The sequence below is a fragment of the Cuculus canorus genome, chromosome 4 (genome assembly GCF_017976375.1).
Source record: "Cuculus canorus isolate bCucCan1 chromosome 4, bCucCan1.pri, whole genome shotgun sequence".
Taxonomy (NCBI): Eukaryota; Metazoa; Chordata; class Aves; order Cuculiformes; family Cuculidae; genus Cuculus; species Cuculus canorus.
This window is the reverse complement of record NC_071404.1, coordinates 327,591-351,740: the sequence shown is the minus strand read 5'-3', so window position 1 is coordinate 351,740 and position 24,150 is coordinate 327,591. Positions and strand designations below refer to the sequence as shown.

Sequence of the window (24,150 nt, the reverse complement as noted above, 5' to 3'; positions counted from 1 at the left end):
GGGTCCCTGCGCACCCCCGGGTTAGACCCGCGCCCACTGCACCAGGGGGTCACCCTGAGCACCCATCCTGGGGGGGGGACCCCAAAACCCCCCCGAGGAACCCCAGCACCCACCCTGGAGGGGACCCCAACCCCCCCAGGATAACACCACATCCAACTTGGGGGGGACCCCACACCCACTCTTATGGGGGCCCCAGCACCCACTTTGCTATGGGGGGGACCCCAGCACCTACCCTGGGGGGGGGGGACAGCCTCCCATACCCTTTTGAGGGTGGGGGTGTCAGCCCTGAGCCCCCCCCTTGCCCACGGTGGCCAAAATTCCAGTTTCTCCCCCAAAAACCAAACTGGGAGCCCCCCCCGCCCCCCCCTGCTGGGACTCCCCCCCTCCTCCATCACGGCCCCCCCCTTTGTCCCCCCCCCGGGGGTTTTGGGGGTCAGACCCGGTCTGGGGGGGCCCTTGGGGGCGAAGGGGGGTGTCCCCGCCGCCCCCCCTTGAGGGTGCTGAGCCTGGCGTCCAGCGAGAGGGTGCGGGGGCGGCCGCGGGGGGGGGGGCTGGGGCTGCGGGGGGGGCCCGGGGGGGACCCCTCGAACAGGGCGAACCAGGGCGGGGGTCCCCGCTCCGCAGCCCCCCCGCGCCGCCGCGTCAGGATCTCCGTCACCGCCTCAATGTCATCGCCCGCGTCAACGGCTGTGGGGAGAGGGGGGGTCAGGGGGGCACAGGACCCCCAGATGGACCCCAATAACGGCTGTGGGGAGAGGGGGGGTCAGGGGGGCACAGGACCCCCAACCGGACCCCAATAATGGCTGTGGGGAGAGGGGGGGGTCAGGGGGGCACAGAACCCCCAAATGGACCCCAATAACGGCTGTGGGGAGAGGGGGGGTCGGGGGGGGCACAGGACCCCCAAATGGACCCCAATAATGGCTGTGGGGAGAGGGGGGGTCAGGGGGGCACAGGACCCCCAACCGGACCCCAATAATGGCTGTGGGGAGAGGGGGGGTCAGGGGGGGCATAGGACCCCCAACCGGACCCCAATAATGGCTGTGGGGAGAGGAGGGGTCGGGGGGGCACAGGACCCCCAAATGGACCAAATAACGGCTGTGGGGAGAGAGGGGGGTCAGGGGGGCACAGGACCCCCAACCGGACCCTAATAATGACTGTGGGGAGGGGGGGGGGGGTCAGGGGGGGCACAGGACCCCCAACCGGGGGGGGCTCCCCGGCCCCCCAGGCTGTGCTGGGGGCTCCCCGGCCATGGGGGGGCTCCCCCGGCCCCCCAGGCTGTGTGGGGGCTCCCCGGCTATGGGGGGGGCTCCCCCTGACCCCCAGGCTATAGTGGGGGCTCCCCGGCCATGGGGGGGCTCCCCCGGCCCCCCAGGCTGTGTGGGGGCTCCCTGGCCATGGGGGGGCTCCCCCGGCCCCCCAGGCTGTGTGGGGGGGCTCCCCCGGCCCCCCAGGCTCTAGTGGGGGCTCCCCGGCCATGGGGGGTTCCCCCGGCCCCCCAGGCTGTGTGGGGGGCTCCCCCGGCCATGGGGGGGCTCCCCCTGCCCCCCAGGCTGTGGGGGGGCTCCCCCGGCCCCCCAGGCTGTGTGGGGGGCTCCCCCGGCCCCCCTGGCTGTGGGGGGCTCCCCCGGCCCCCCGTCACCTGTCGCTGTAATAGGAGGAGAGCAGCGCGCGGATCTCGGCCGAGACGGCGTTCTCCTGCAGCAGCAGCCCTTCGCTCGAGGGGGGGGACACGGCCGCCCCCGGCAGGGCTGCAGCCCCCCCAGACCGCAGAGACCGGGCAGAAAGAGGGGGGACATGGGGGGCAGAGAGAGGGGGGGGGAGATGGAGAGATGGGGGGAGAGAGAGAGATGGAGGGTCCATGGAGAGAGATGGAGGCAGAGATGGGGGGCAGAGAGAGATGGGGGAGAGAGAGCGATGGGGGGAGAAAGGTGGGGGCAGAGATGGGGGGCAGAGATGGAGAGATGGAGGATGCATGGAGAGAGATGGAGGCAGAGATGGGGGAGAGATGGAGGCAGAGATGGAGGAGAGATGGAGGAGAGATGGAGGCAGAGATGGAGGCAGAGATGGGGGAGAGATGGGGGAGAGATGGGGGAGAGATGGGGGAGAGATGGAGGCAGAGATGGAGGAGAGATGGAGGAGAGATGGAGGCAGAGATGGAGGAGAGATGGAGGCAGAGATGGAGGAGAGATGGAGGCAGAGATGGGGGAGAGATGGGGAGAGATGGAGGCAGAGATGGGGGAGAGATGGGGGAGAGATGGGGGAGAGATGGAGGCAGAGATGGAGGAGAGATGGAGGCAGAGATGGAGGAGAGATGGAGGCAGAGATGGAGGCAGAGATGGGGGAGAGATGGAGGCAGAGATGGAGGAGAGATGGAGGAGAGATGGAGGCAGAGATGGGGGAGAGATGGAGGCAGAGATGGAGGAGAGATGGGGCAGAGATGGAGGCAGAGATGGAGGCAGAGATGGGGGAGAGATGGAGGCAGAGATGGAGGCAGAGATGGAGGAGAGATGGAGGCAGAGATGGAGGCAGAGATGGAGGAGAGATGGAGGCAGAGATGGAGGAGAGATGGGGCAGAGATGGAGGCAGAGATGGGGGAGAGATGGAGGCAGAGATGGAGGAGAGATGGGGAGAGATGGAGGCAGAGATGGAGGCAGAGATGGAGGAGAGATGGAGGCAGAGATGGGGGAGAGATGGAGGCAGAGATGGAGGAGAGATGGGGCAGAGATGGAGGCAGAGATGGAGGCAGAGATGGGGGAGAGATGGAGGCAGAGATGGAGGCAGAGATGGAGGAGAGATGGAGGCAGAGATGGGGAGAGATGGAGGCAGAGATGGAGGCAGAGATGGAGGCAGAGATGGGGGGAGAGATGGAGGCAGAGATGGAGGCAGAGATGGAGGAGAGATGGAGGCAGAGATGGAGGAGAGATGGAGGCAGAGATGGGGGAGAGATGGAGGCAGAGATGGAGGAGAGATGGGGCAGAGATGGAGGCAGAGATGGGGGAGAGATGGAGGCAGAGATGGGGGAGAGATGGAGGCAGAGATGGGGGAGAGATGGAGGAGAGATGGAGGAGAGATGGGGCAGAGATGGAGGAGAGATGGAGGCAGAGATGGAGGAGAGATGGAGGCAGAGATGGGGGAGAGATGGAGGCAGAGATGGGGGAGAGATGGAGGCAGAGATGGAGGAGAGATGGAGGCAGAGATGGGGGAGAGATGGAGGCAGAGATGGAGGCAGAGATGGGGGAGAGATGGGGGAGAGATGGAGGCAGAGATGGGGGAGAGATGGAGGCAGAGATGGAGGAGAGATGGGGGAGAGATGGAGGCAGAGATGGAGGAGAGATGGGGAGAGATGGAGGCAGAGATGGAGGCAGAGATGGGGGAGAGATGGAGGCAGAGATGGAGGCAGAGATGGGGGAGAGATGGGGAGAGATGGAGGCAGAGATGGGGGAGAGATGGAGGCAGAGATGGGGGAGAGATGGAGGCAGAGATGGAGGCAGAGATGGGGGAGAGATGGGGGGAGAGATGGAGGCAGAGATGGGGGAGAGATGGAGGCAGAGATGGAGGAGAGATGGGGGAGAGATGGAGGCAGAGATGGAGGAGAGATGGGGAGAGATGGAGGCAGAGATGGAGGCAGAGATGGAGGCAGAGATGGAGGAGAGATGGAGGCAGAGATGGGGGAGAGATGGGGGAGAGATGGAGGCAGAGATGGAGGCAGAGATGGAGGCAGAGATGGAGGAGAGATGGAGGCAGAGATGGGGGAGAGATGGAGGCAGAGATGGAGGAGAGATGGAGGCAGAGATGGAGGCAGAGATGGAGGAGAGATGGAGGCAGAGATGGGGGAGAGATGGAGGCAGAGATGGAGGAGAGATGGAGGAGAGATGGAGGCAGAGATGGAGGAGAGATGGAGGCAGAGATGGAGGAGAGATGGAGGCAGAGATGGAGGAGAGATGGAGGCAGAGATGGAGGAGAGATGGAGGCAGAGATGGAGGAGAGATGGAGGCAGAGATGGGGGAGAGATGGAGGCAGAGATGGAGGAGAGATGGAGGGCAGAGATGGGGGAGAGATGGAGGCAGAGATGGAGGCAGAGATGGAGGAGAGATGGAGGCAGAGATGGGGGAGAGATGGAGGAGAGATGGAGGCAGAGATGGGGGAGAGATGGGGAGAGATGGAGGCAGAGATGGGGGAGAGATGGGGGGAGAGATGGGGGAGAGATGGGGGAGAGATGGGAGGAGAGATGGGGAGAGATGGGGGAGAGATGGAGAGAGATGGGGCAGAGATGGGGGAGAGATGGGGCAGAGATGGGGAGAGATGGGGGAGAGATGGGGGAGAGATGGGGGAGAGATGGAGGAGAGATGGGGGAGAGATGGAGGAGAGATGGAGGAGAGATGGAGGAGAGATGGGGGAGAGATGGGGGAGAGATGGGGGAGAGATGGAGGAGAGATGGGGGAGAGATGGGGGAGAGATGGAGGCAGAGATGGGGAGAGATGGGGGAGAGATGGAGGAGAGATGGGGAGAGATGGGGAGAGATGGGGGAGAGATGGAGGAGAGATGGGGGAGAGATGGGGAGAGATGGGGGCAGAGATGGAGGAGAGAGGGGGCAGAGATGGGGAGAGATGGGGGAGAGATGGGGGAGAGATGGAGGAGAGATGGGGCAGAGATGGAGGCAGAGATGGAGGAGAGATGGAGGAGAGATGGGGCAGAGATGGAGGAGAGATGGGGCAGAGATGGGGCAGAGATGGAGGAGAGATGGGGAGAGATGGGGCAGAGATGGAGGAGAGATGGGGCAGAGACAGAGATGAATCAGAGAAAGATGGAGGCAGAGATGGGAGGCAGAGAGAGAGGAAGCAGAGATGGAGAGATGGGGAGAGAAAGAGAGATGGGGCAGAGAGAGATGGAGGATGCATGGAGAGAGATGGGGGAGAGATGGGGCAGAGAGAGGAGGCAGAGAGAGATGGGGGAGAGAAAGATGGGGGAGAAGGAGAGGTGAGAGGGACAGAGAGATGGGGCAGAGATAGAGATGGGGGAGTAAGAGAGATGGGGAGAGAGAGAGATATGGGGCAGAGAGAGATGGGGAGAGAAAGAGATGGGGGCAGAGATGGGGGGCAGAGAGAGGAAGCAGAGATGGAGAGATGGGGAGAGAGAGAGATGAGGAGAGAGGTGGTGGAGAGGGAGAGATGGAAGGCGCATGGAGAGAGAGAGATGGGGCAGAGATGGGGGACGCATGGAGAAATGGGGCACATGGAAAAATGGGGCGCATGGAGAAATGGGGCGCATGGAGAAATGTGGGTCAGGGGGTCCGGGCAGCGGAGAGAAGAGCAGCGTTAGGCGCAGGAGCGGGCGCCGGCAGCGAGCCGAGCCGGAGCAGAGGCACAGAGCCCCCCCGGCCCCCCACTCACCCATCTCGTGGTAGAGCGATCCCTGGCGCGGCAGCGGGCGCGGGGGCGGCACCTCGATCCGCATCAGCTCCTCACAGCACTGCTTCCACTGACCTGCGGACACGGGGGCTGCGGGAGAGCCGCCGGCAACACCGCGACGGGGGTCCCACTGCAGGGAGGCCCTGCTGGGGGGTGGGGGGTCTCGATGGGATTGGGGTAACGCCAGGGTGGGGTAACACCGGGATGCGACCCTGCTGGGATGGGGTAACACCAGGATGGGGTCCCACCGGGATGGGGCCCTGTTGGGATGGGGGTAACACTGGGATGGGGTCCCCACCAGGATGGGGCCCTGTTGGGATGGGGTAACACTGGGATGGGGTCCCAACAGGATGGGGCCCCATAGGGACAGGGTCCTGCTGGGATGGGGGTAACACCAGGATGGAGGTTGCATCAGGATGGGGTCCCACTGGGTTGAGGGTCCCTCTGGGCTGGGATGCCATAGGGACGGGGGTCCCTCCAGGCGGGGATCTCTCTGGGATGGGATCTCTCAGGGCTGGGGTCCCTCTGGGCTGGGGTCTCTCCAGGCCGGGATGCCATAGGGATGGGGTACCCCCGGGCCGGGATGCCATAGGGATGGGGTCCCTCCGGGCCGGGATGCCATAGGGATGGGGTCCCCCCGGTCCTGGATGCCATAGGGATGGGGTCCCTCCGGGCCGGGATGCCATAGGGATGGGGTCCCCCCGGTCCGGGATGCCATAGGGATGGGGTCCCCCGGGGGGGTCCCCCCGGGCTCACTCATGTCGTAGAAGTGCTGCCAGAAGGCCTCCATCCAGCGCTGGGCCTCGGCGCGGCTCTCCGCCAGCAGCGTGTGGGTCACCTCTTCGCCCCCGAGGCAGTTGGTGACCGCCATCCCGGGGGGCTGCCCGCGGCCCTCCCGCTCCGTGCCCCGCACCCGCGTCTCCTGCGCGGCGGGAGGTGACCCAGAGACCCCGGAGAGCCCCCGGGACCCCCCTGGCACCCCCCTGCACCTCTACAGCCCCCATGGTGTCCCTCAGCCCCCCCTGAACCCCCCAGAGACCCCCATAGCTCCCCTCAGCTCCCATGGACCCCACAGCCCTCCTCAGCACCCACAGCACCCCACAGCCCCCCATAGCCCCCCACTATCCCTCTCAGACCCCCACAGCCCCCCATAGCCCCCCACTGTCCCTCCCAGACCCCCACAGCACCCCATAGCCCCCCACTGTCCCTCCCAGACCCCCACAGCACCCCACAGCCCCCCCCATAGCCCCCCACTATCCCTCCCAGACCCCCACAGCCCCCCATAGCCCCCACTGTCCCTCCCAGACCCCCATAGTCCCCCCATCCCCCACAGCACCCTATAGCCCCCCATAGCTCCACACTGTCCCTCTCAGACCCCCACAGCACCCTATAGCCTCCCCATCCCTCCCAGACCCCCACAGCGCCCCCCATAGCCCCCCTCGTCCCTCCCAGACCCCCATAGCCCCCCCATAACCCCCCCACAGCTCCCCCCATAGCCCCCCCATACCTCCCAGACCCCTCATAGCCCCCCCATAGCCCCCCCGTCCCCCCCAGACCCCTCATAGCCCCCCCATAGCCCCCCCATCCCTATCTGCCCCCCATAGCCCCCCCATAGCCCCCCATCCCTCCCATCCCCCCCCCACCTTGTTGACGGCGATGGTGAGCGCTGGTTCCAGTCCGGCCTCGGCGTCGCCGGGCTCGCGGTAGCACAGGAGGTCGGTGCCGCGCAGGACGCAGAAGAGCCGTTCCCCGCTGGGCGCCTCGGCCCCGGGGTGCTGCCGGGGCGCCGTCAGCGCAGCCCCCCACCCATCCTGCTCTCCCTACGCCCCATCTCCTCCCCATCCCATCTTCCACCTCCATCCCAACCTCATCTCCATCGGCGCCTCCGTTCCCGTCCCAATCCCAATCTCCGCCCCATCTCCATTCCAATCTCCTCCTCATCTCAATCTCCATCCCATACCTATCCCCATCCCCATCCTCTCCTCATCCCCATCCCATCCCCATCTCCATTCCACCACATCCCATCCCATGCCATCCCCATCCCTTTCTCCATCCCCACCTCCATCCCATTGCAATCTCCTTCTCCATCCCCACCCCATTCCCTCTCAATCTTCTCATCTCCATTCCCATCCCATCACAACCTCCACCCCATCTCCACTCCGACCTCCTTCTCATCCCCATCCCCACCTCCATCCCATCCCCACCTCCATCCCATCCCCACCTCCATCCCATCCCATCCATCCCATGCCATCCCCATTTTTCTCCATCCCCATTTTTCTCCATCCCCATCTTTTTCTCCATCCCCACCTCCATCCCATTGCAATCTCCTTCTCCACCCCCGTTCCATTCCATCCTAATCTTCTCCTCATCTCTATCCCCATCCCATCCCAATCTCCACCCCTTCTCCATTCCAATCTTCTCCTGATCCCCATCTCATCCCCATTCCAACCTCCACCCCATCCCAATCTCCTTCTCATCCCCACCCCATCCCATCCCCACCCCATCCCACCCCACCTCTATCCCATCCCATCCCATCCCATCCCACCCCACCCCACCCCTATCCCACCCCACCCCACCCCATCCCATCCCACCCCATCCCACCTCTATCCCACCCCATCCCACCTCTATCCCACCCCATCCCAATCCGATCCCATCCCACCCCATCCCATCCCATCCCATCCCACCCCACCTCTATCCCACCCCATCCCACCTCTATCCCACCCCACCCCACCTCTATCCCACCCTATCCCATCCCATCCCACCCCACCCCATCCCATCCCACCTCTATCCCACCCCATCCCACCCCATCCCACCCTATCCCATCCCAATCCCATCCCATCCCACCCCATCCCATCCCACCTCTATCCCACCCCATCCCAATCCCATCCCATCCCGATCCGATCCCATCCCAATCCCACCCCATCCCACCTCTATCCCACCCCATCCCGATACCCACCCCCGCTCCGCTCCCACCCGGATCCCGCGGCCGCACCTGGAGCCGCAGGAAGCCGCTGCGGACGGGCAGTGCCATGCAGCGGGGCTGCGCGGCGAGGCGGCAGCACATGCTCCCGTAGAGCGGCAGCCAACACGCGCTCTCCTCTGCGCCGGGGGCGTCACCACCGACCCCCGGCACACACCCCATGGACCCCCCGACACACACCCACAGGGACCCCCCGATACAGACCACCACGGACCCCCCGACACACACCCACAGGGACCCCCCAATACAGACCCACCAGGGATCCCCCGACACACACCCCACAGACCCCCCGACTCAGACCCCATGGACCCCCCGACACAGACCCCCATGGACCCCCCAACCCAGACCCCCATGGACCCCCAGACCCACTGGGACCCCAACCTCCCATGGACCCCCCCCAACCCAGGGACCCACAGGGACCCCCAACCCAGACCCCCATGGACCCCCACACCCCCACGGACCCCACACCCCCATGGACCCCCAGACCCTCAGGGACCCCACACCCCCACAGACCCCACACCCCCATGGACCCACACCCCAGACCCACAGAGGACCCCCCCCAGACCCATACACACCCCCTGCCCCGCACCCCCACAGAATCTCCCGCCCCCAGACCCACAGGGAGCCCCCTGGCCCCACCCCACTGGGACCCCAGACCCCCTCTCCTCTCCCCCTGCCCCCCCCACTGGGACCCCAGACCCCCCCTCCTCTCCCCCTCTGCCCCCCCCCAGGACCCCAGACCCCCCTCCTCTCCCCCTGCCCCCCCCCCACCAGGACCCCAGACCCCCCTTCCCCTCCCCCTTGCCCCCCCCCCCCGGGACCCCAGCCCCCTTTCTCCGCCCCCCCCCGGGACCCCAGCCCCCCCTCACCCTCCCCCCCTGCCCCCCCCCCGGGACCCCCACCCCCTTCTCCCCCCCCCGGGACCCCAGCCCCCCCTCCTCTCCCCCTGCCCCCCCAGAGGGACCCCAAGCCCCCCTCTCCTCTCCCCCTGCACACCCCCCCACTGGGACCCCAGCCCCCTCCCCCCCCCCGGGACCCCAGCACCCCCCTCCTCTCCCCCTTCTTCCCCCCCCCCCCCGGGACCCCAGCCCCCCCCTCCTCTCCCCCCTGCCCCCCCGGGACCCCCAGCCCCCCCTCCCCTCCCCCTTGCCCCCCCCCAGCCCCCCGGGCGTCACCGTGCCGGCGATGGAGAGGCGTGTGTGCGGAACCCATCCTGCACCTCAGCGAGGGAGAGGACGGTGTGCGCCAGGAGATGGAATTTGGGGCCCCTGTGGGGATTTGGGGGTGAGGGGGCGCGGGGGGGCTCGGGGGGCGCAGGGGGGGGGTGTGGGGGTACTCACGGCACGCTGGGGGTCGGCAGCAGCAGCGCTCCGGTGCTGCCGTTACCGGGGGGGCTGCCGGGGCCCCCCTCCATGGCGGCGCGCGCGCGCTTCCCCGCCGAGCGCCCCAGCGAGGTGCTGAGCCGGGTGGCCAACTTGCGGGGGGCACTGCCCGGCGCCCCATCGCCCCCCAACCCCGCGCTGTACAGCTCCACCTTCAGCTCGAAATCCGGACCCGCCTCCGAGCTGGGGGCCACGCGTCAGGGGCACCCCAAAACCCCAGAACCCCCTGCACCCCCCGTCCCGGGACCCCAAAACCCACACACTGGGGACCACAGAACTCCCTGCACCCCCCATCCAGGGACCCCAAAACCCACACACTGGGGACCCCAGAACCCCCTGCACCCCCATCCCGGGACCCCAAAACCCACACACTGGGGACCCCAGAACCCCCTGCACCCCCAGTCCTGCGACCTCAAAACCCACAGACTGGGGACGCCAGAACCCACTGCACCCCCCATCCAAGGACCCCAAAACCCACAGACTGGGGACCCCTGAAACCCCTGCACCCCCAGTCCTGGGACCCCAAAACCCACAGACCAGAGACCCCCTGAAGTTCCCATCCTGAGACCCCCAAACCCAAAGACCAGAGACCCCAGAACCTCCTGCAGGTCCCGTCACAGGACCCCAAAACCCACAGCCCGGGGACCCCTAGAAACCCCCTGCACCCCCCATCCTGGGACCCCAAAACCCACAGACCCGGGACCCCAGAACCCCTGCACCCCCCATCCTGGGACACCCTATACCCCCTGGACCCCCTGTTCTCAGACCCCCGGCACCCCCAGGCTTGGCACCCCAGAACCCCCAGCCCCGGGATCCCCAGCGCCCACAGCCAAGGGGGCAGAGGGGGTCAGGGTCCCCCCCCGGGGTGTTTTGGGGGTGTCAGGGTCCCTCCAGGGTGGGTCAGGGCCCCCCCTGGGGTGCTTTGGGGGTGTCAGGGTCCCCCCAGATTGGGTCAGGGTCCCCCCCAGGATGGTTTGGGGGTGTCAGGGTCCCCCTAGATTGGGTCAGGGCCCCCCCTGGGGTGCTTTGGGGGTGTCAGGGTCCCCCCAGATTGGGTCAGGGTCCCCTCCCGGAGTGTTTTGGGGGTGTCAGGGTCCCTCCAGGGTGGGTCAGGGTGCCCCCCAGGATGGTTTGGGGGTGTCAGGGTCCCTGCTGCACGGGTTGGGGTCCCCGGGGCTGTTTGGGGTGTCGGGGTGTCGGGGGGGGTCTCACAAGAGGAGGGGGCTGTCGAAGCAGAGGTCGGTGCGGGTGCGGTCGGCCACGAGTAGGGGGGGTGTCCACCACCTCGGCCCCCAACTGCAGCAGCAGGAACACAGCCACGCGGTGCAGTTCTGGGGGGGCAACGGGGGGTCAGGGGGGGCACCAGCACCGGGGACCCCCAAAACACAGCCACGCGGGGCAGCTCTGGGGGGCAATGGGGGGTCAGGGGGGGCACCAGCACCGGGGACCCCCAAAACACGGCCACACGGTGCAGCTCTGGGGGGGCAATGGGGGTCAGGGGGGGCACCAGCACCGGGGACCCCCAAAACACGGCCACGCGGTGCAGCTCTGGGGGGCAGTGGGGGGGTTCGGGGGGTCAGTGGGGCCCCCACTCACCCCCTTTGTTCCGGAAGTATTCCGTGTCCTTCCACATCAGGGGGATGCGCAGATCTGGGGGGGCACAGAGAGGGGGTGAGACCCCGGGGCAGCCCCACGGGACCCCCCACAGCCCCCCCATCCCAGGGCAGCTCCTGCGACCCCCTGCCGGCCGCCTGCTCTGGGACAGACCCCCCCCAATCCCCCCAAATACCCCTCCCCAGGACAGACCCCCCCAATCCCCCCCAGAACCCCCTCCCCAGGACAGACCCCCCCAATCCCCCCAAATCCCCCCTCCCCAGGACAGACCCCCCAATCCCCCCAAATCCCCCCTCCCCAGGACAGACCCCCCCCAATCCCCCCAGAACCCCCTCCCCGGGACAGACCCCCCCCCAATCCCCCCAGAACCCCCCTCTCCAGGACAGACCCCCCCAATCCCCCCATACCCCCCCTCCCCAGGACAGCCCCCCAATCCCCCCAAATCCCCCCTCCCCAGGACAGACCCCCCCCAATCCCCCAGACCCCCTCTCCAGGACAGACCCCCCCCTAATCCCCCCAAATCCCCCCTCCCCAGGACAGCCCACCCAATCCCCCCATACCCCCCCTCCCCAGGACAGCCCCCCAATCCCCAGCCCGGGGGGGCACGGTGGGACCCCCGTACCGGAGATGCAGACGGTGCCGCGGCACGGCAGGCGCTCGTCCCCGGCGCCGGTGTCCGAGGGGCTGTGGGGGTGACGGGGGGCGCTGGGGGGGGCCCTGGCAGCTCCCAGACCCCCAAACTCCCCCCGCAGCCCCCAGCCCAGGGGGGGTCTCTCCCACACAGCCCCCCTGAACCCCCAACCCCACATAGCCCCACACACCCCACACAGCCCCACACAGCCCATACGGCCCCACACAGCCCATATGGCCCCATAGATCCCATACAGCCCCACACACCCCATACAGCCCCAATAGAGCCCCACACAGCCCATACGGCCCCATAGAGCCCATATGGCCCCACACAGCCCCATACAGGCCCACACAACCAATAGAGCCCCATAGAGCCCCATACACCCCATACAGCCCCACGCAGCCCCACACAGCTCCATACAGCCCCATAGAGCCCCACACAGCCCATACAGTCTCATACACCCCACACAGCCCATACAGCCCCATAGAGCCCCATACAGCCCCACACAGTCCTGTACACCCCATACACCCATGCACCCCATACATTCCCATACAACCCTCACAGCCCCGCACAGCCCCACACAGCCCCACACAACCAATACAGCCCCATACAGCCCATAGAGTCCCACACAGCCCCACACAGCACCATACAGCCCCACACAACCCTCACAGCCCCTCACAGCCCATACAGCCCATACAGTCCCATACACCCCACACAGCCCATACAGCCCCATACAGCCCCACACAGCCCATACAGCCCCACACAGCCCCATAGAGCCCCACACAGCCCATATATCCCCATATAGCCCCACAGAGCCCATACAGCCCATATAGCCCCATATAGCCCCACAGAGCCCATACAGCCCTTATAGCCCCATATAACCCCATACACCTCATACAGCCCATATAGACCCATATAGCCCCATACACCCCACACAGCCCATATAGACCCATATAGACCCATAGAGCCCCATAGAGCCCCTCACAGCCCCATACACCCCATACAGCCCATATATCCCCATATAGCCCCATATAGCCCCATACAACCCCACACACAGCTCCTCACAGCCCATAGAGCCCCATAGAGCCCCATAGAGCCCCACACAGCCCATATATCCCCATATAGCCCCACAGAGCCCATACAGCCCATATAGCCCCACACAGCCCATATAGCCCCGTATGGCCCCATATAGTCCCACACAGCCCCATATAGCCCCACAGAGCCCATACAGCCCATATAGCCCCATACAGCCCATATAGCCCCATATAGCCCCATAGAGCCCCACAGAGCCCATACACCCCATATAGCCCCATACAGCCCATAGAGCCCATACAGCCCATATATCCCCGCAGAGCCCCGCAGCCCCCCCCCCCCTCAGAGCCGGGTCGCCCCTCACCGCCGCGCGGCGCGGCGCAGCAGCTGCGCCTCCTTCCTGCGCTGCAGCTCGGCCATGCAGGCCAGCAGGCGGGCGTTGCACACCAGCAGGCTCTTGGCCGCGCCCAGCGCCTGCTCGGGCCGGCTGCTCGCCGCCAGCAGCTTGCACGCGCCCTCCCGCAGCCGCAGCTCCCGCTCCATCTGCCGCTGCATCTCCGTGTCCTGCGGGGCGCCAGCAGCCGCTGCACCGGGGGGGCTGCACCGGGGGGGCTGCAGGGGGGGGCATGGGGGGGGGGCAGGGGCTGCAGAGGGGGGGCAGGGGGGGTGCAGGAGGGGTGCAGGGGGAGCAGGGGCTGCAGGAGGCTGCGGGGGGGGCAGGGGGAGCAGGAGGGGTGCAAGGGCTGCATGAGGGGGTGCAGGGGCTGCATAAGGGGCTGCAGGGGGTCGGGGGGGGCAGGGGCTGCAGGGGGGTGCAGGAGGTCAGGGGCTGCATGAGGGGTGCAGGGGGGTCAGGGGGCTGCATGAGGGGGTGCATGGGGGAGGAGGGGGGGTGCAAGGGCTGCATGAGGGGGTGCAGGGGCTGCATAAGGGGCTGCAGGGGGTCGGGGGGGGCAGGGGCTGCAGGGGGGTGCAGGAGGTCAGGGGCTGCATGAGGGGTGCAGGGGGGTCAGGGGCTGCATGAGGGGGTGCATGGGGGAGGAGGGGGGGTGCAAGGGCTGCATGAGGGGGTGCAGGGGGTGCATGAGGGGTGCAGGGGGAGCAGGAGCTGCATGACGAGGTGCAGGGGGTGCATGGGGGGGCAGGGGCTGCATAAGGCTGCAGGGGGAGCAGGAGGGGCGCAAGGGCTGCATGAGGGGGTGCAGGGGGGTCAGGGGGAGCAGGGGCTGCATGAGGGCTGCAGGGAGGGCAGGGGCTGCATGAGAGGCTGCAGGGGGGTCAGGGGGTTGCATGAAGGGGTGCAGGGGCTGCAGCGGGGATGCATGAGGGGGTGCAGGGGCTGCAGGGGGTCAGGGGGTGCATGGGGGGTACAGGGGCTGCAGTGGGGAGCAGGGGGTGCAGGGGCTGCAGGGAAGGCAGGGGCTGCATGAGGGGTGCAGGGGCTGCAGGGTGGGTCAGGGGATTGTAGGGGGGTCGATGAAGGGGGGCAGGGGGAACGGGGGTGCAGGGGCTGCAGGGGGTGCCACGCGGATGGGGCACAGGGGCTGCATGGGGGGCTGCATGCAGGTCCCCCCCTCGCCCCACCGCAGCCCCTGCACCCCCCGGCAGCTCCCCCAAACCAGCCCTGGGTGGGGGGCAGCGCCCCACGGATGCACCGCGCGCCCCACAGATGTGCCCCACACCCCACGGATTCGCCCCACAGACACAACTGTGATCCCCATGGGGGAAACACACACCCCACGGATCCACCACGCACCCCACGGATCCACCATACACCCCACGGATCCACCGCGCGCCCCACGGATCCACCGCACACCCCACGGATCCACCGCGCGCCCCACGGATCCACCATGCGCCCCACAGATCCACCATACGCCCCACGGATCCACCATGCGCCCCACGGATCCACCATACACCCCACGGATCCACCATACGCCCCACGGATCCACCATGCGCCCCACGGATCCACCATACACCCCACGGATCCACCATACGCCCCACGGATTCGCCCCACAGACACAACTGTGATCCCCAGGGGGGAAACACGCGCCCCACGGATCCACCGCGCGCCCCACGGATCCACCATGCGCCCCATGGATCCACCATACACCCCACGGATCCACCATGCGCCCCACGGATCCACCATACACCCCACGGATCCACCATGCGCCCCACGGATCCACCATACACCCCACGGATCCACCATGCGCCCCACGGATCCACCATACACCCCACGGATCCACCGCGCGCCCCACGGATCCACCATACACCCCACGGATCCACCATGCGCCCCACGGATCCACCATACACCCCACGGATCCACCGCGCGCCCCACGGATCCACCATACACCCCACGGATCCACCATGCGCCCCACGGATCCACCATACACCCCACGGATCCACCATACACCCCACGGATCCACCGCGCGCCCCACGGATCCACCATACACCCCACGGATCCACCATGCGCCCCACGGATCCACCATACGCCCCACGGATCCACCATGCGCCCCACGGATCCACCATACACCCCACGGATCCACCATACGCCCCACGGATCCACCATACACCCCACGGATCCACCATACGCCCCATGGATCCACCATACACCCCACGGATCCACCATACGCCCCACGGATCCACCATACACCCCACGGATCCACCGCGCACCCCACGGATCCACCATACACCCCACGGATCCACCATACGCCCCACGGATCCACCATACACCCCACGGATCCACCGCGCACCCCACGGATCCACCATACACCCCACGGATCCACCATGCGCCCCACGGATCCACCATACACCCCACGGATCCACCATACGCCCCACGGATCCACCATACACCCCACGGATCCACCATGCGCCCCACGGATCCACCATACACCCCACGGATCCACCGCGCGCCCCACGGATCCACCATACACCCCACGGATCCACCATACACCCCACGGATCCACCGCGCGCCCCACGGATCCACCGCGCGCCCCACGGATCCACCATACACCCCACGGATCCACCATGCGCCCCACGGATCCACCATACACCCCACGGATCCACCATGCGCCCCATGGATCCACCATACGCCCCACGGATCCACCATGCGCCCCACGGATCCACCGCGCACCCCACGAATCCACCATACGCCCCACGGATCCACCATGCGCCCCACGGATCCACCGCGCACCCCACGGATCCACCATACACCCCACGGATCCACCGCGCACCCCACGGATCCACCATACACCCCACGGATCCACCGCGCACCCCACGGATCCACCATACACCCCACGGATCCACCGCGCGCCCCACGGATACATCGTGTGCCCCACAGACGCACCCCACGCCCCACACATCGTGTGCCCCACAGGGAACCGTATGCCCCATAGATGCACACGCGCCCCACAGATGCGCCCCACACCCCACGGATCCATCCCGTGCCCCACAGATGCACTTTGCACCCCACAGGCACATCGTGTGCCCCACGGATGCAGCACGCGCCCCATAGATCATCACGCACCCCACGGATGCACCCCAGGCCCCACGGACACATCGTGTGCCCCACAGATGGACCCCATGGATGCACCCCACGGATGCACCCCATAGGCACATCATGCACCCCACGGATGCAGCACGCGCCCCATAGATCATCATGCACCCCATGGGTGCCCCCTGCACCCCACTGATACATCGTGCGCCCCATAGATCCATCTGGCGCCCCACAGATGCCTCATGCACCCACACCTCACGGGTGAATCCCGCGCCCCACAGACCCAATGTGCACCCCATGGATGCCCCGTGCACCCCAACACCCCATGGATGCCCCCCCATGCCCCATAGATCCATCATGCACCCCAACACCCCACGGATGAACCCCCCGCCCCATAGATCCACCATACGCCCCATAGATCCATCATGCACCCCACAGACACCCCGTGCACCTCACACCCAATGGATGCACCCCACAGACCCCACATACACCCCACGGATGCCCCGTGCACCCCAACACCCCATGGATGCTCCCCCATGCCCCATAGATCCACCAAACACCCCACAGATCCATCCTGTACCCCATAGATGCCCCATGCGCCCCATAGATGCCCCCTGCACCCCACACCCCACAGATGCCCCACGCGCCCCACAGATCCACCCTGGACCCCCCGGATGCCCCATGCACCCCACAGATGCCCCATGGATGCACCCCACACCCCATAGATGCCCCCTGCACCCCACACCCCATAGATGCCCCCTGCACCCCACAGATCCAACCTAGACCCCCCAGATGCCCCATGCACCCCACAGATGCCCCATGGATGCACCCCACGCCCCATAGACACCCCCTGCACCCCATAGACACCCCCTGCACCCCACACCCCGCAGACCCACCCTTCACCCCACGGATGCCCCCTACGCCCCATAGATCCACCCCCCACACCCCACACCCCCTCTCTCCGGGTACCGTTTGCCGCTCCATCCCTGTGTCCGTCCGCGTGTGCCCCCCTCTTCCCCAACCCCAGACCCCCCCCACAAACCCCCCCCCCATCCCTCAACCGGAGCCGCAGTGACGTCACCGCTGCTATAAATAACGGGAAAAAAAAGGGGAGGGGGGTGGGATGGACCCCCCCCCTTTCCCACAGGGCCCCCCCCCAATTCCTGGGATGCAGATGATGCTCAACGGAGCGCATCCTGGTTGTTAGGACCCCTCCTCATCACCACCCCCAGGACCCCCCCCGGACCCCGGGTTTCCCGGGGTCCGGGGGGGGGTCCTGGGGGTGGGGATGAGGTTGGGGGGTGGGGGGGTCCCCCAAATTCCCACCTGGAGGCTGATGGCGATTTGTCGGATGTAGAGCATGTTGAGGTCCTCCAGGATGCGCAGCTTTTCCTGCATCTGGAGGCGCTGCCCCCTCCCAGCCACCTCCATGGGGACCCCCCCGCTTATTTTGGGGGGCGGGGGGGCAGGGCTGGGGGACCCCACATCCAGCCTGGGTCCCGAAACGGGGAGCCCCGTTGCATCCAGCGCTGCCGCTCGGGGGGTGCTGCGTCAGTCTCCCCCCCCCCCTCCTCCCCTCAAAGCGCTGAAGGGGAGAAAAGGGCTCTTTTATTGCGCCCCCCCAAAAAATTCCAACACCCCCTCTTGCGAGAACAACCGGAGACTGTGAGGGAAAGGGCAGCGGGGGCGGAAAAGGGGGGGCAGGGGGGGAAAGGGGGGGCAAGGGGCGGTTTGGGGGCGCAGGGGAGGGGGGGCAGGGGAGGGGATAAGGGGGGGACATGCGGGTGCCAGGGAGGGGGGCAAGAACAGGATGGGGGGGGCAGGGGTGGTTTTGGGGGGCAGGGGTGGTTTGGGGGGGGCAGGGGTGGGGGGACGTGGGGGGCAGAGAGGATAAGGGGGGGCAGAGGGAGAAAAGGGGGGGCAAGAACAGGATGGGGGGGCAGGGGCGGTTTGGGGGCGCAGGGGAGGGGGGAAATGGGGGGGGCAGGGGACGGGGGCAGGAATGGGGGGGCAGGGGCGGTTTGGGGGTGCAGGGGAGGGGGGACATGGGGGGAGGGGTCAGGGGAGGGGATAAGGGGGGGACATGGGGTGCCAGGGAGGGGGCCAAGAACAGGAGGGGGGGGGCAGGGGTGGTTTTGGGGGGATCAGGGGATGGGGGAGGTGGGGGCAGAGAGGATAAGGGGGGACAGGGGAGGGGGGGCAAGAACAGGAGGGGGGGAAGGGGTGGTTTGGGGGTGCAGGGGAGGGGGGACATGGGGGGCAAGAGGGGGGGAGGAATGGGGGGCAGGAGCGGTTTGGGGGTGCAGGGGAGGGGGGACATGGGGGGCAGAGAGGATAAGGGGGGCAAGAACAGGATGGGGGGGAAGGGGCGGTTTGGGGGTGCAGGGGAGGGGGGACATGGGGGGGTCAGGGGAGGGGGGCAAGAACAGGATGAGGGGGGAAGGGGTGGTTTTGGGGGGCAGGGGAGGGGGGAGGTGGGGAGGCAGAGAGGATAAGGGGGGACAGAGGGGGGAAAGGGGGGCCAAGAACAGGAGGGGGGGAAGGGGTGGTTTGGGGGTGCAGGGAGGGGGGACATGGGGGGGATCAGGGGATGGGGCAAGAACAGAATTGGGGTGCAAGGGATGAAGGGACAGGGAGGGGGACATGGGGGACAAGGGGGGGCAGGAATGGGGGTGCAGGAGCGGTTTGGGGGCGCAGGGGAGGGGGGGCAAGAACAGGATGGGGTGCAAAGGATGGGGAGCACAAGGGAGGGGTTCGAGATGGGGGGGCAGAGGTGGGATGGGGGCTCGGGGGGTGCAGGGGTCGAGGGCTGAAATGGGGGTGCAGGGGACAGATGGGGGGCAGAGGCGGGGGGGCAGCACAGGGGGGGCAGAGATGGGGTGCAGAGTTTGGGGTGCACAGATGGGGGGGCAGCGTTGTGGGTGCTGGGGGCAAGAAATGGGGTGCAGGGATGAGGACTCGGGGGGCAGGGTGGGGTGCAGGGTTTGGGGTGCGGGGGGGGCACAGGATTGGGGGGGCAATGATGGAAGAGGGGGTGCAGGGATGGGGGGGCAGAGAACAAAGGGGGGCACGGGAAGGGGTGCAGAGTTTGGGGTGCAGAGAAGGGGGGGGCACGGGGGGGGTGCAAGGACGGAACAAGGGGTGCAGGAAACGAGGGGGAACCCGGGGGGGCATGGGATGGGGGGGCAGAGTTGGGGGGACAAGGACGGAATGGGGGGGTCACGGGATGGGGGTGCAAGAGGGGCACAGGATGGGGGGCGGGGAAGGGCGGGGGGGTCGGTAATGCGGGGGGATCGGTAACGGGGGGGGGTCGGTAACGGGGGGGGTCGGTAACGGGAGGGGGGGGTCGGTAACGGGGGGGGTCGGTAACGGGAGGGGGGGGGTCGGTAACGGGGGGGGGTCGGTAACGGGGGGGGTCGGTAACGGGGGGAGGGGGTCGGTAACGGGGGGGGGTCGGTAACGGGGGGGTCGGTAACGGAGGGGGGTCGGTAACGGGGGGAGGGGGTCGGTAACGGGGGGGGGTCGGTAACGGGGGGGGGTCGGTAACGGGGGGGGGGTCGGTAACGGAGGGGGGTCGGTAACGGGGGGAGGGGGTCGGTAACGGGGGGGGGTCGGTAACGGGAGGGGTCGGTAACGGGGGGAGGGGGTCGGTAACGGGGGGGGTCGGTAACGGGGGGGGTTCGGTAACGGGGGTGTAGGCGCCGTCCCGCCCCGCTCCCCCCGGTACCTCCCGCTCCGCTCCGCGCACAGGAAGGCGGTACCGCCCCGGGACCGCCCCGGGACCGCCCCCGAACCCCAAACACCGCCCCCGGACCCCAAACACCGCCCACGAACCCCCAAACACCGCCCCGGGACCCCCAAATACCGCCCCCGAACCCCCAAACACCGCCCCCGGTACCCCCAAACACCGCCCTGGGACCCCCAAACACCGCCCCCGAACCCCCAAACACCGCCCCCGAACCCCCAAACACCGCCCCCGAACCCCAAACACCGCCCCCGGTACCCCCAAACACCGCCCTGGGACCCCCAAACACCGCCCCCGAACCCCCAAACACCGCCCCGGGAGCCCAAACACCGCCCCGGGACCCCCAAACACCCCCAAACACCGCCCTCCGGGACTCCCGCAGGGACCGAACCCCCAAACACCGCTCCGGGACCCCCAAACACCCCCAAACACTGCCCCAGGACCCCCAAACACCGCCCTCCGGGACTCCCGCAGGGACGAACCCCCAAACACCCCAAAACACCCCCAAACACCACCCCGGGACCCTCAAACACCCTCAAACACTGCCCCCAGGACCCCCTCAGGGACCGAACCCCCAAACCCCCCCCCGGTCCCCCTCACAGAGGCCGCTGCCTCCTCCCCCCAGCGCTGAGACACCCCCCAATCTGCCCCCCGACCCCCTCAGGGAGACCCCTGAGCCCCCCCAGATTCCGCTCCCCCCCATGGCAACACAGGAGCGGGGGGGGGCAAAGGACCCCCCGTGTGCCGGCGGAACTGGGGGAACTGGGAGAACTGGGAACCCCCCCATATGCACTGGGAACCCCCCCATGTACAGGCGGAACTGGGAGAACTGGGAACCCCCCGTATGCATTGGGGACCCCCCCATGCTGAGCCGTTACTGGGGGAACTGGGACACCCCCATATGCACTGGGACCCCCCCATGTTGAGGCAGTACTGGGAGCACTGGGAGCCCTCCATGTGCACCGGGACCCCCATACTGAGCCAGTACTGGGAGCACTGGGAGCACTGGGGAGCCCCCAAAGTGCACCAGGACCCCTCCTTTGCAGGTGGTACTGGGAGCACTGGGACCCCCCCATAATGTGCACTGGGACCCCCATGTTCAGCCGTACCGGGAGCACTGGGAGGCCGCCATATCCAGGTGATACAGGGAGAACTGGGAGCACTGGGACCCCCCCCATATGCACCGGTACCCCTGTGTTCAGCCGTACTGGGAGCACTGGGATTTCCCGCTCCGGACACGCTGGCTGTGCCGGCGCTACGGGCTGTGCCGGAGCTGCCGGCTGTGCCGGAGCCATCGGCTGTGCCAGCGCGGTGTCTGTGGCAGAGCTGTGCCGGCCTGGCTGTGGCATCAGTGCCGGATCTGGTGGCCGTGGCAGTGCCAGCGGCTGTGCCGGCCTGGCTGTGGCATCAGTGCCGGATCTGGTGGCCATGGCAGTGCCAGCGGCTGTGCCGGCCTGGCTGTGGCATCAGTGCCGGATCTGGTGGCCGTGGCAGTGCCAGCGGCCGTGCCGGCCTGGCTGTGGCATCAACGCCAGATCTGGTGGCCGTGGCAGTGCCAGCGGCCGTGCCGGCCTGGCTGTGGCATCAACGCCAGATCTGGTGGCCGTGGCAGTGCCAGCGGCCGTGCCGGCCTGGCTGTGGCATCAGTGCCGGATCTGGTGGCCGTGGCAGTGCCAGCGGCCGTGCCGGCCTGGCTGTGGCATCAGTGCCGGATCTGGTGGCCATGGCAGTGCCAGCGGCCGTGCCGGCCTGGCTGTGGCATCAACGCCAGATCTGGTGGCCGTGGCAGTGCCAGCGGCCGTGCCGGCCTGGCTGTGGCATCAACGCCAGATCTGGTGGCCGTGGCAGTGCCAGCGGCCGTGCCGGCCTGGCTGTGGCATCAGTGCCGGATCTGGTGGCCGTGGCAGTGCCAGCGGCCGTGCCGGCCTGGCTGTGGCATCAGTGCCGGATCTGGTGGCCATGGCAGTGCCAAGCGGCCGTGCCGGCCTGGCTGTGGCATCAGTGCCGGATCTGGTGGCCGTGGCAGTGCCAGCGGCTGTGCCGGCCTGGCTGCGGCATCAACGCCGGATCTGGTGGCCATGGCAGTGCCAGCGGCCGTGCCGGCCTGGCTGTGGCATCAATGCCGGATCTGGTGGCCATGGCAGTGCCAGCGGCTGTGCCGGCCTGGCTGCGGCATCAACGCCGGATCTGGTGGCCATGGCAGTGCCAGCGGCCGTGCCGGCCTGGCTGTGGCATCAATGCCGGATCTGGTGGCCGTGGCAGTGCCAGCGGCCGTGCCGGCCTGGCTGTGGCATCAACGCCAGATCTGGTGGCCGTGGCAGTGCCAGCGGCCGTGCCGGCCTGGCTGTGGCATCAGTGCCGGATCTGGTGGCCGTGGCAGTGCCAGCGGCCGTGCCGGCCTGGCTGTGGCATCAGTGCCGGATCTGGTGGCCATGGCAGTGCCAGCGGCCGTGCCGGCCTGGCTGTGGCATCAGTGCCGGATCTGGTGGCCGTGGCAGTGCCAGCGGCTGTGCCGGCCTGGCTGTGGCATCAACGCCGGATCTGGTGGCCATGGCAGTGCCAGCGGCTGTGCCGGCCTGGCTGTGGCATCAGTGCCGGATCTGGTGGCCATGGCAGTGCCAGCGGCCGTGCCGGCCTGGCTGTGGCATCAGTGCCGGATCTGGTGGCCATGGCAGTGCCAGCGGCCGTGCCGGCCTGGCTGTGGCATCAGTGCCGGATCTGGTGGCCATGGCAGTGCCAGCGGCCGTGCCGGCCTGGCTGTGGCATCAGTGCCGGATCTGGTGGCCGTGGCAGTGCCAGCGGCCGTGCCGGCCTGGCTGTGGCATCAATGCCGGATCTGGTGGCCGTGGCAGTGCCAGCGGCCGTGCCGGCCTGGCTGTGGCATCAACGCCGGATCTGGTGGCCATGGCAGTGCCAGCGGCCGTGCCGGCCTGGCTGCCGCAGCAGCACCGGTGCCAGCAGCCGCGGTGAGGCCGGTGGCCGCGCCATCGTGGCTGCAGTGGCCGTGCCAGCGTCGGCAGCCGTGGCGGAGCTGGTGCCGGCGCCGGTGCCGGTGCCATACCTGGGCGCAGTCGTCGAGGACGCTGAGGCGGCAGCGCCCGCGCCGGATCTCCATCTCCAGCGCCGAGCCCCGCGCCACGGTCGCGCGGCCGCACTGGCTGCGGCACAGCATGGTGCCGAGAGCCGCCACAACCGGGGAACGTCCGGCAGAGGCCAACGCTGCCGCGGGGACGCCGGGACGCGCGTGCCACGCTGAGCCTGGCACCGGGGACAATGCCGCAGGCACCGCGCAGCTGCGCCTCTGTGTGCCTCTCTGTGGCTCTCTGTGCCTGTGTCCCTCTGTCCATCTGTCCCTGTGTCCCTGTGTCCGTGTGTCCCTCTGTCCCTGTGTCCCTGTGTCCATCTGTCCATGTGTCCCCATGTCCCTGTGTCCATGTATCCGCGTGTGTGTTTGTGTCCACATACATCCATGCGTGTCCATATATCCACGTGTCCGTGTGTCCGTGTATTCATGTGCCCACGTGTCCGTGTGTCCCCGCGTCTGTCTGTGTGTCCGTGTATCCACACGTGTGTGTTTGCGTGTCTGTATATCTCCATGCGTGTTCCCGTATCCACAGGCATCCGTGTGTCCGTGTGTCCGTATGTCTCTCTGTCCACGTGTCCATGTGTTTGCGTCTGTGTGTCTGTGTCCGTGTGTCCCTGCATCCGCGTGTCCGTATGTCTCTGTATTCATATGTGTCTTTGTGTGTCCATATATGTCCATGTGTGTCAGTCTGTCCACGTGTCCGTGTGTCCATGTGTCCATGTGTCAGTGCCTCCGTGTGTCAGTCTGTCCGTGTGTCCATGTGTCCGTGTGTCCCTGTGT

General features: G+C 67.6%; 1 protein-coding gene across 1 annotated transcript; it reads right to left on the bottom strand.

The window, feature by feature from the left end:
• Positions 1-1,635: 1,635 nt before the first annotated feature.
• RTKN (rhotekin) lies at positions 1,636-23,602 on the bottom strand. Its single transcript, XM_054064943.1, is given in 13 exon segments — positions 1,636-1,695; positions 5,092-5,483; positions 6,165-6,330; positions 7,052-7,183; positions 8,401-8,502; positions 9,569-9,656; positions 9,729-9,953; positions 10,983-11,041; positions 11,043-11,101; positions 11,367-11,420; positions 12,007-12,068; positions 13,412-13,611; positions 23,347-23,602. Coding segments are annotated over 13 exon segments (1,710 nt in total). The 5' UTR covers positions 23,458-23,602.
• Between the last annotated feature and the right edge of the window lie 548 nt (positions 23,603-24,150).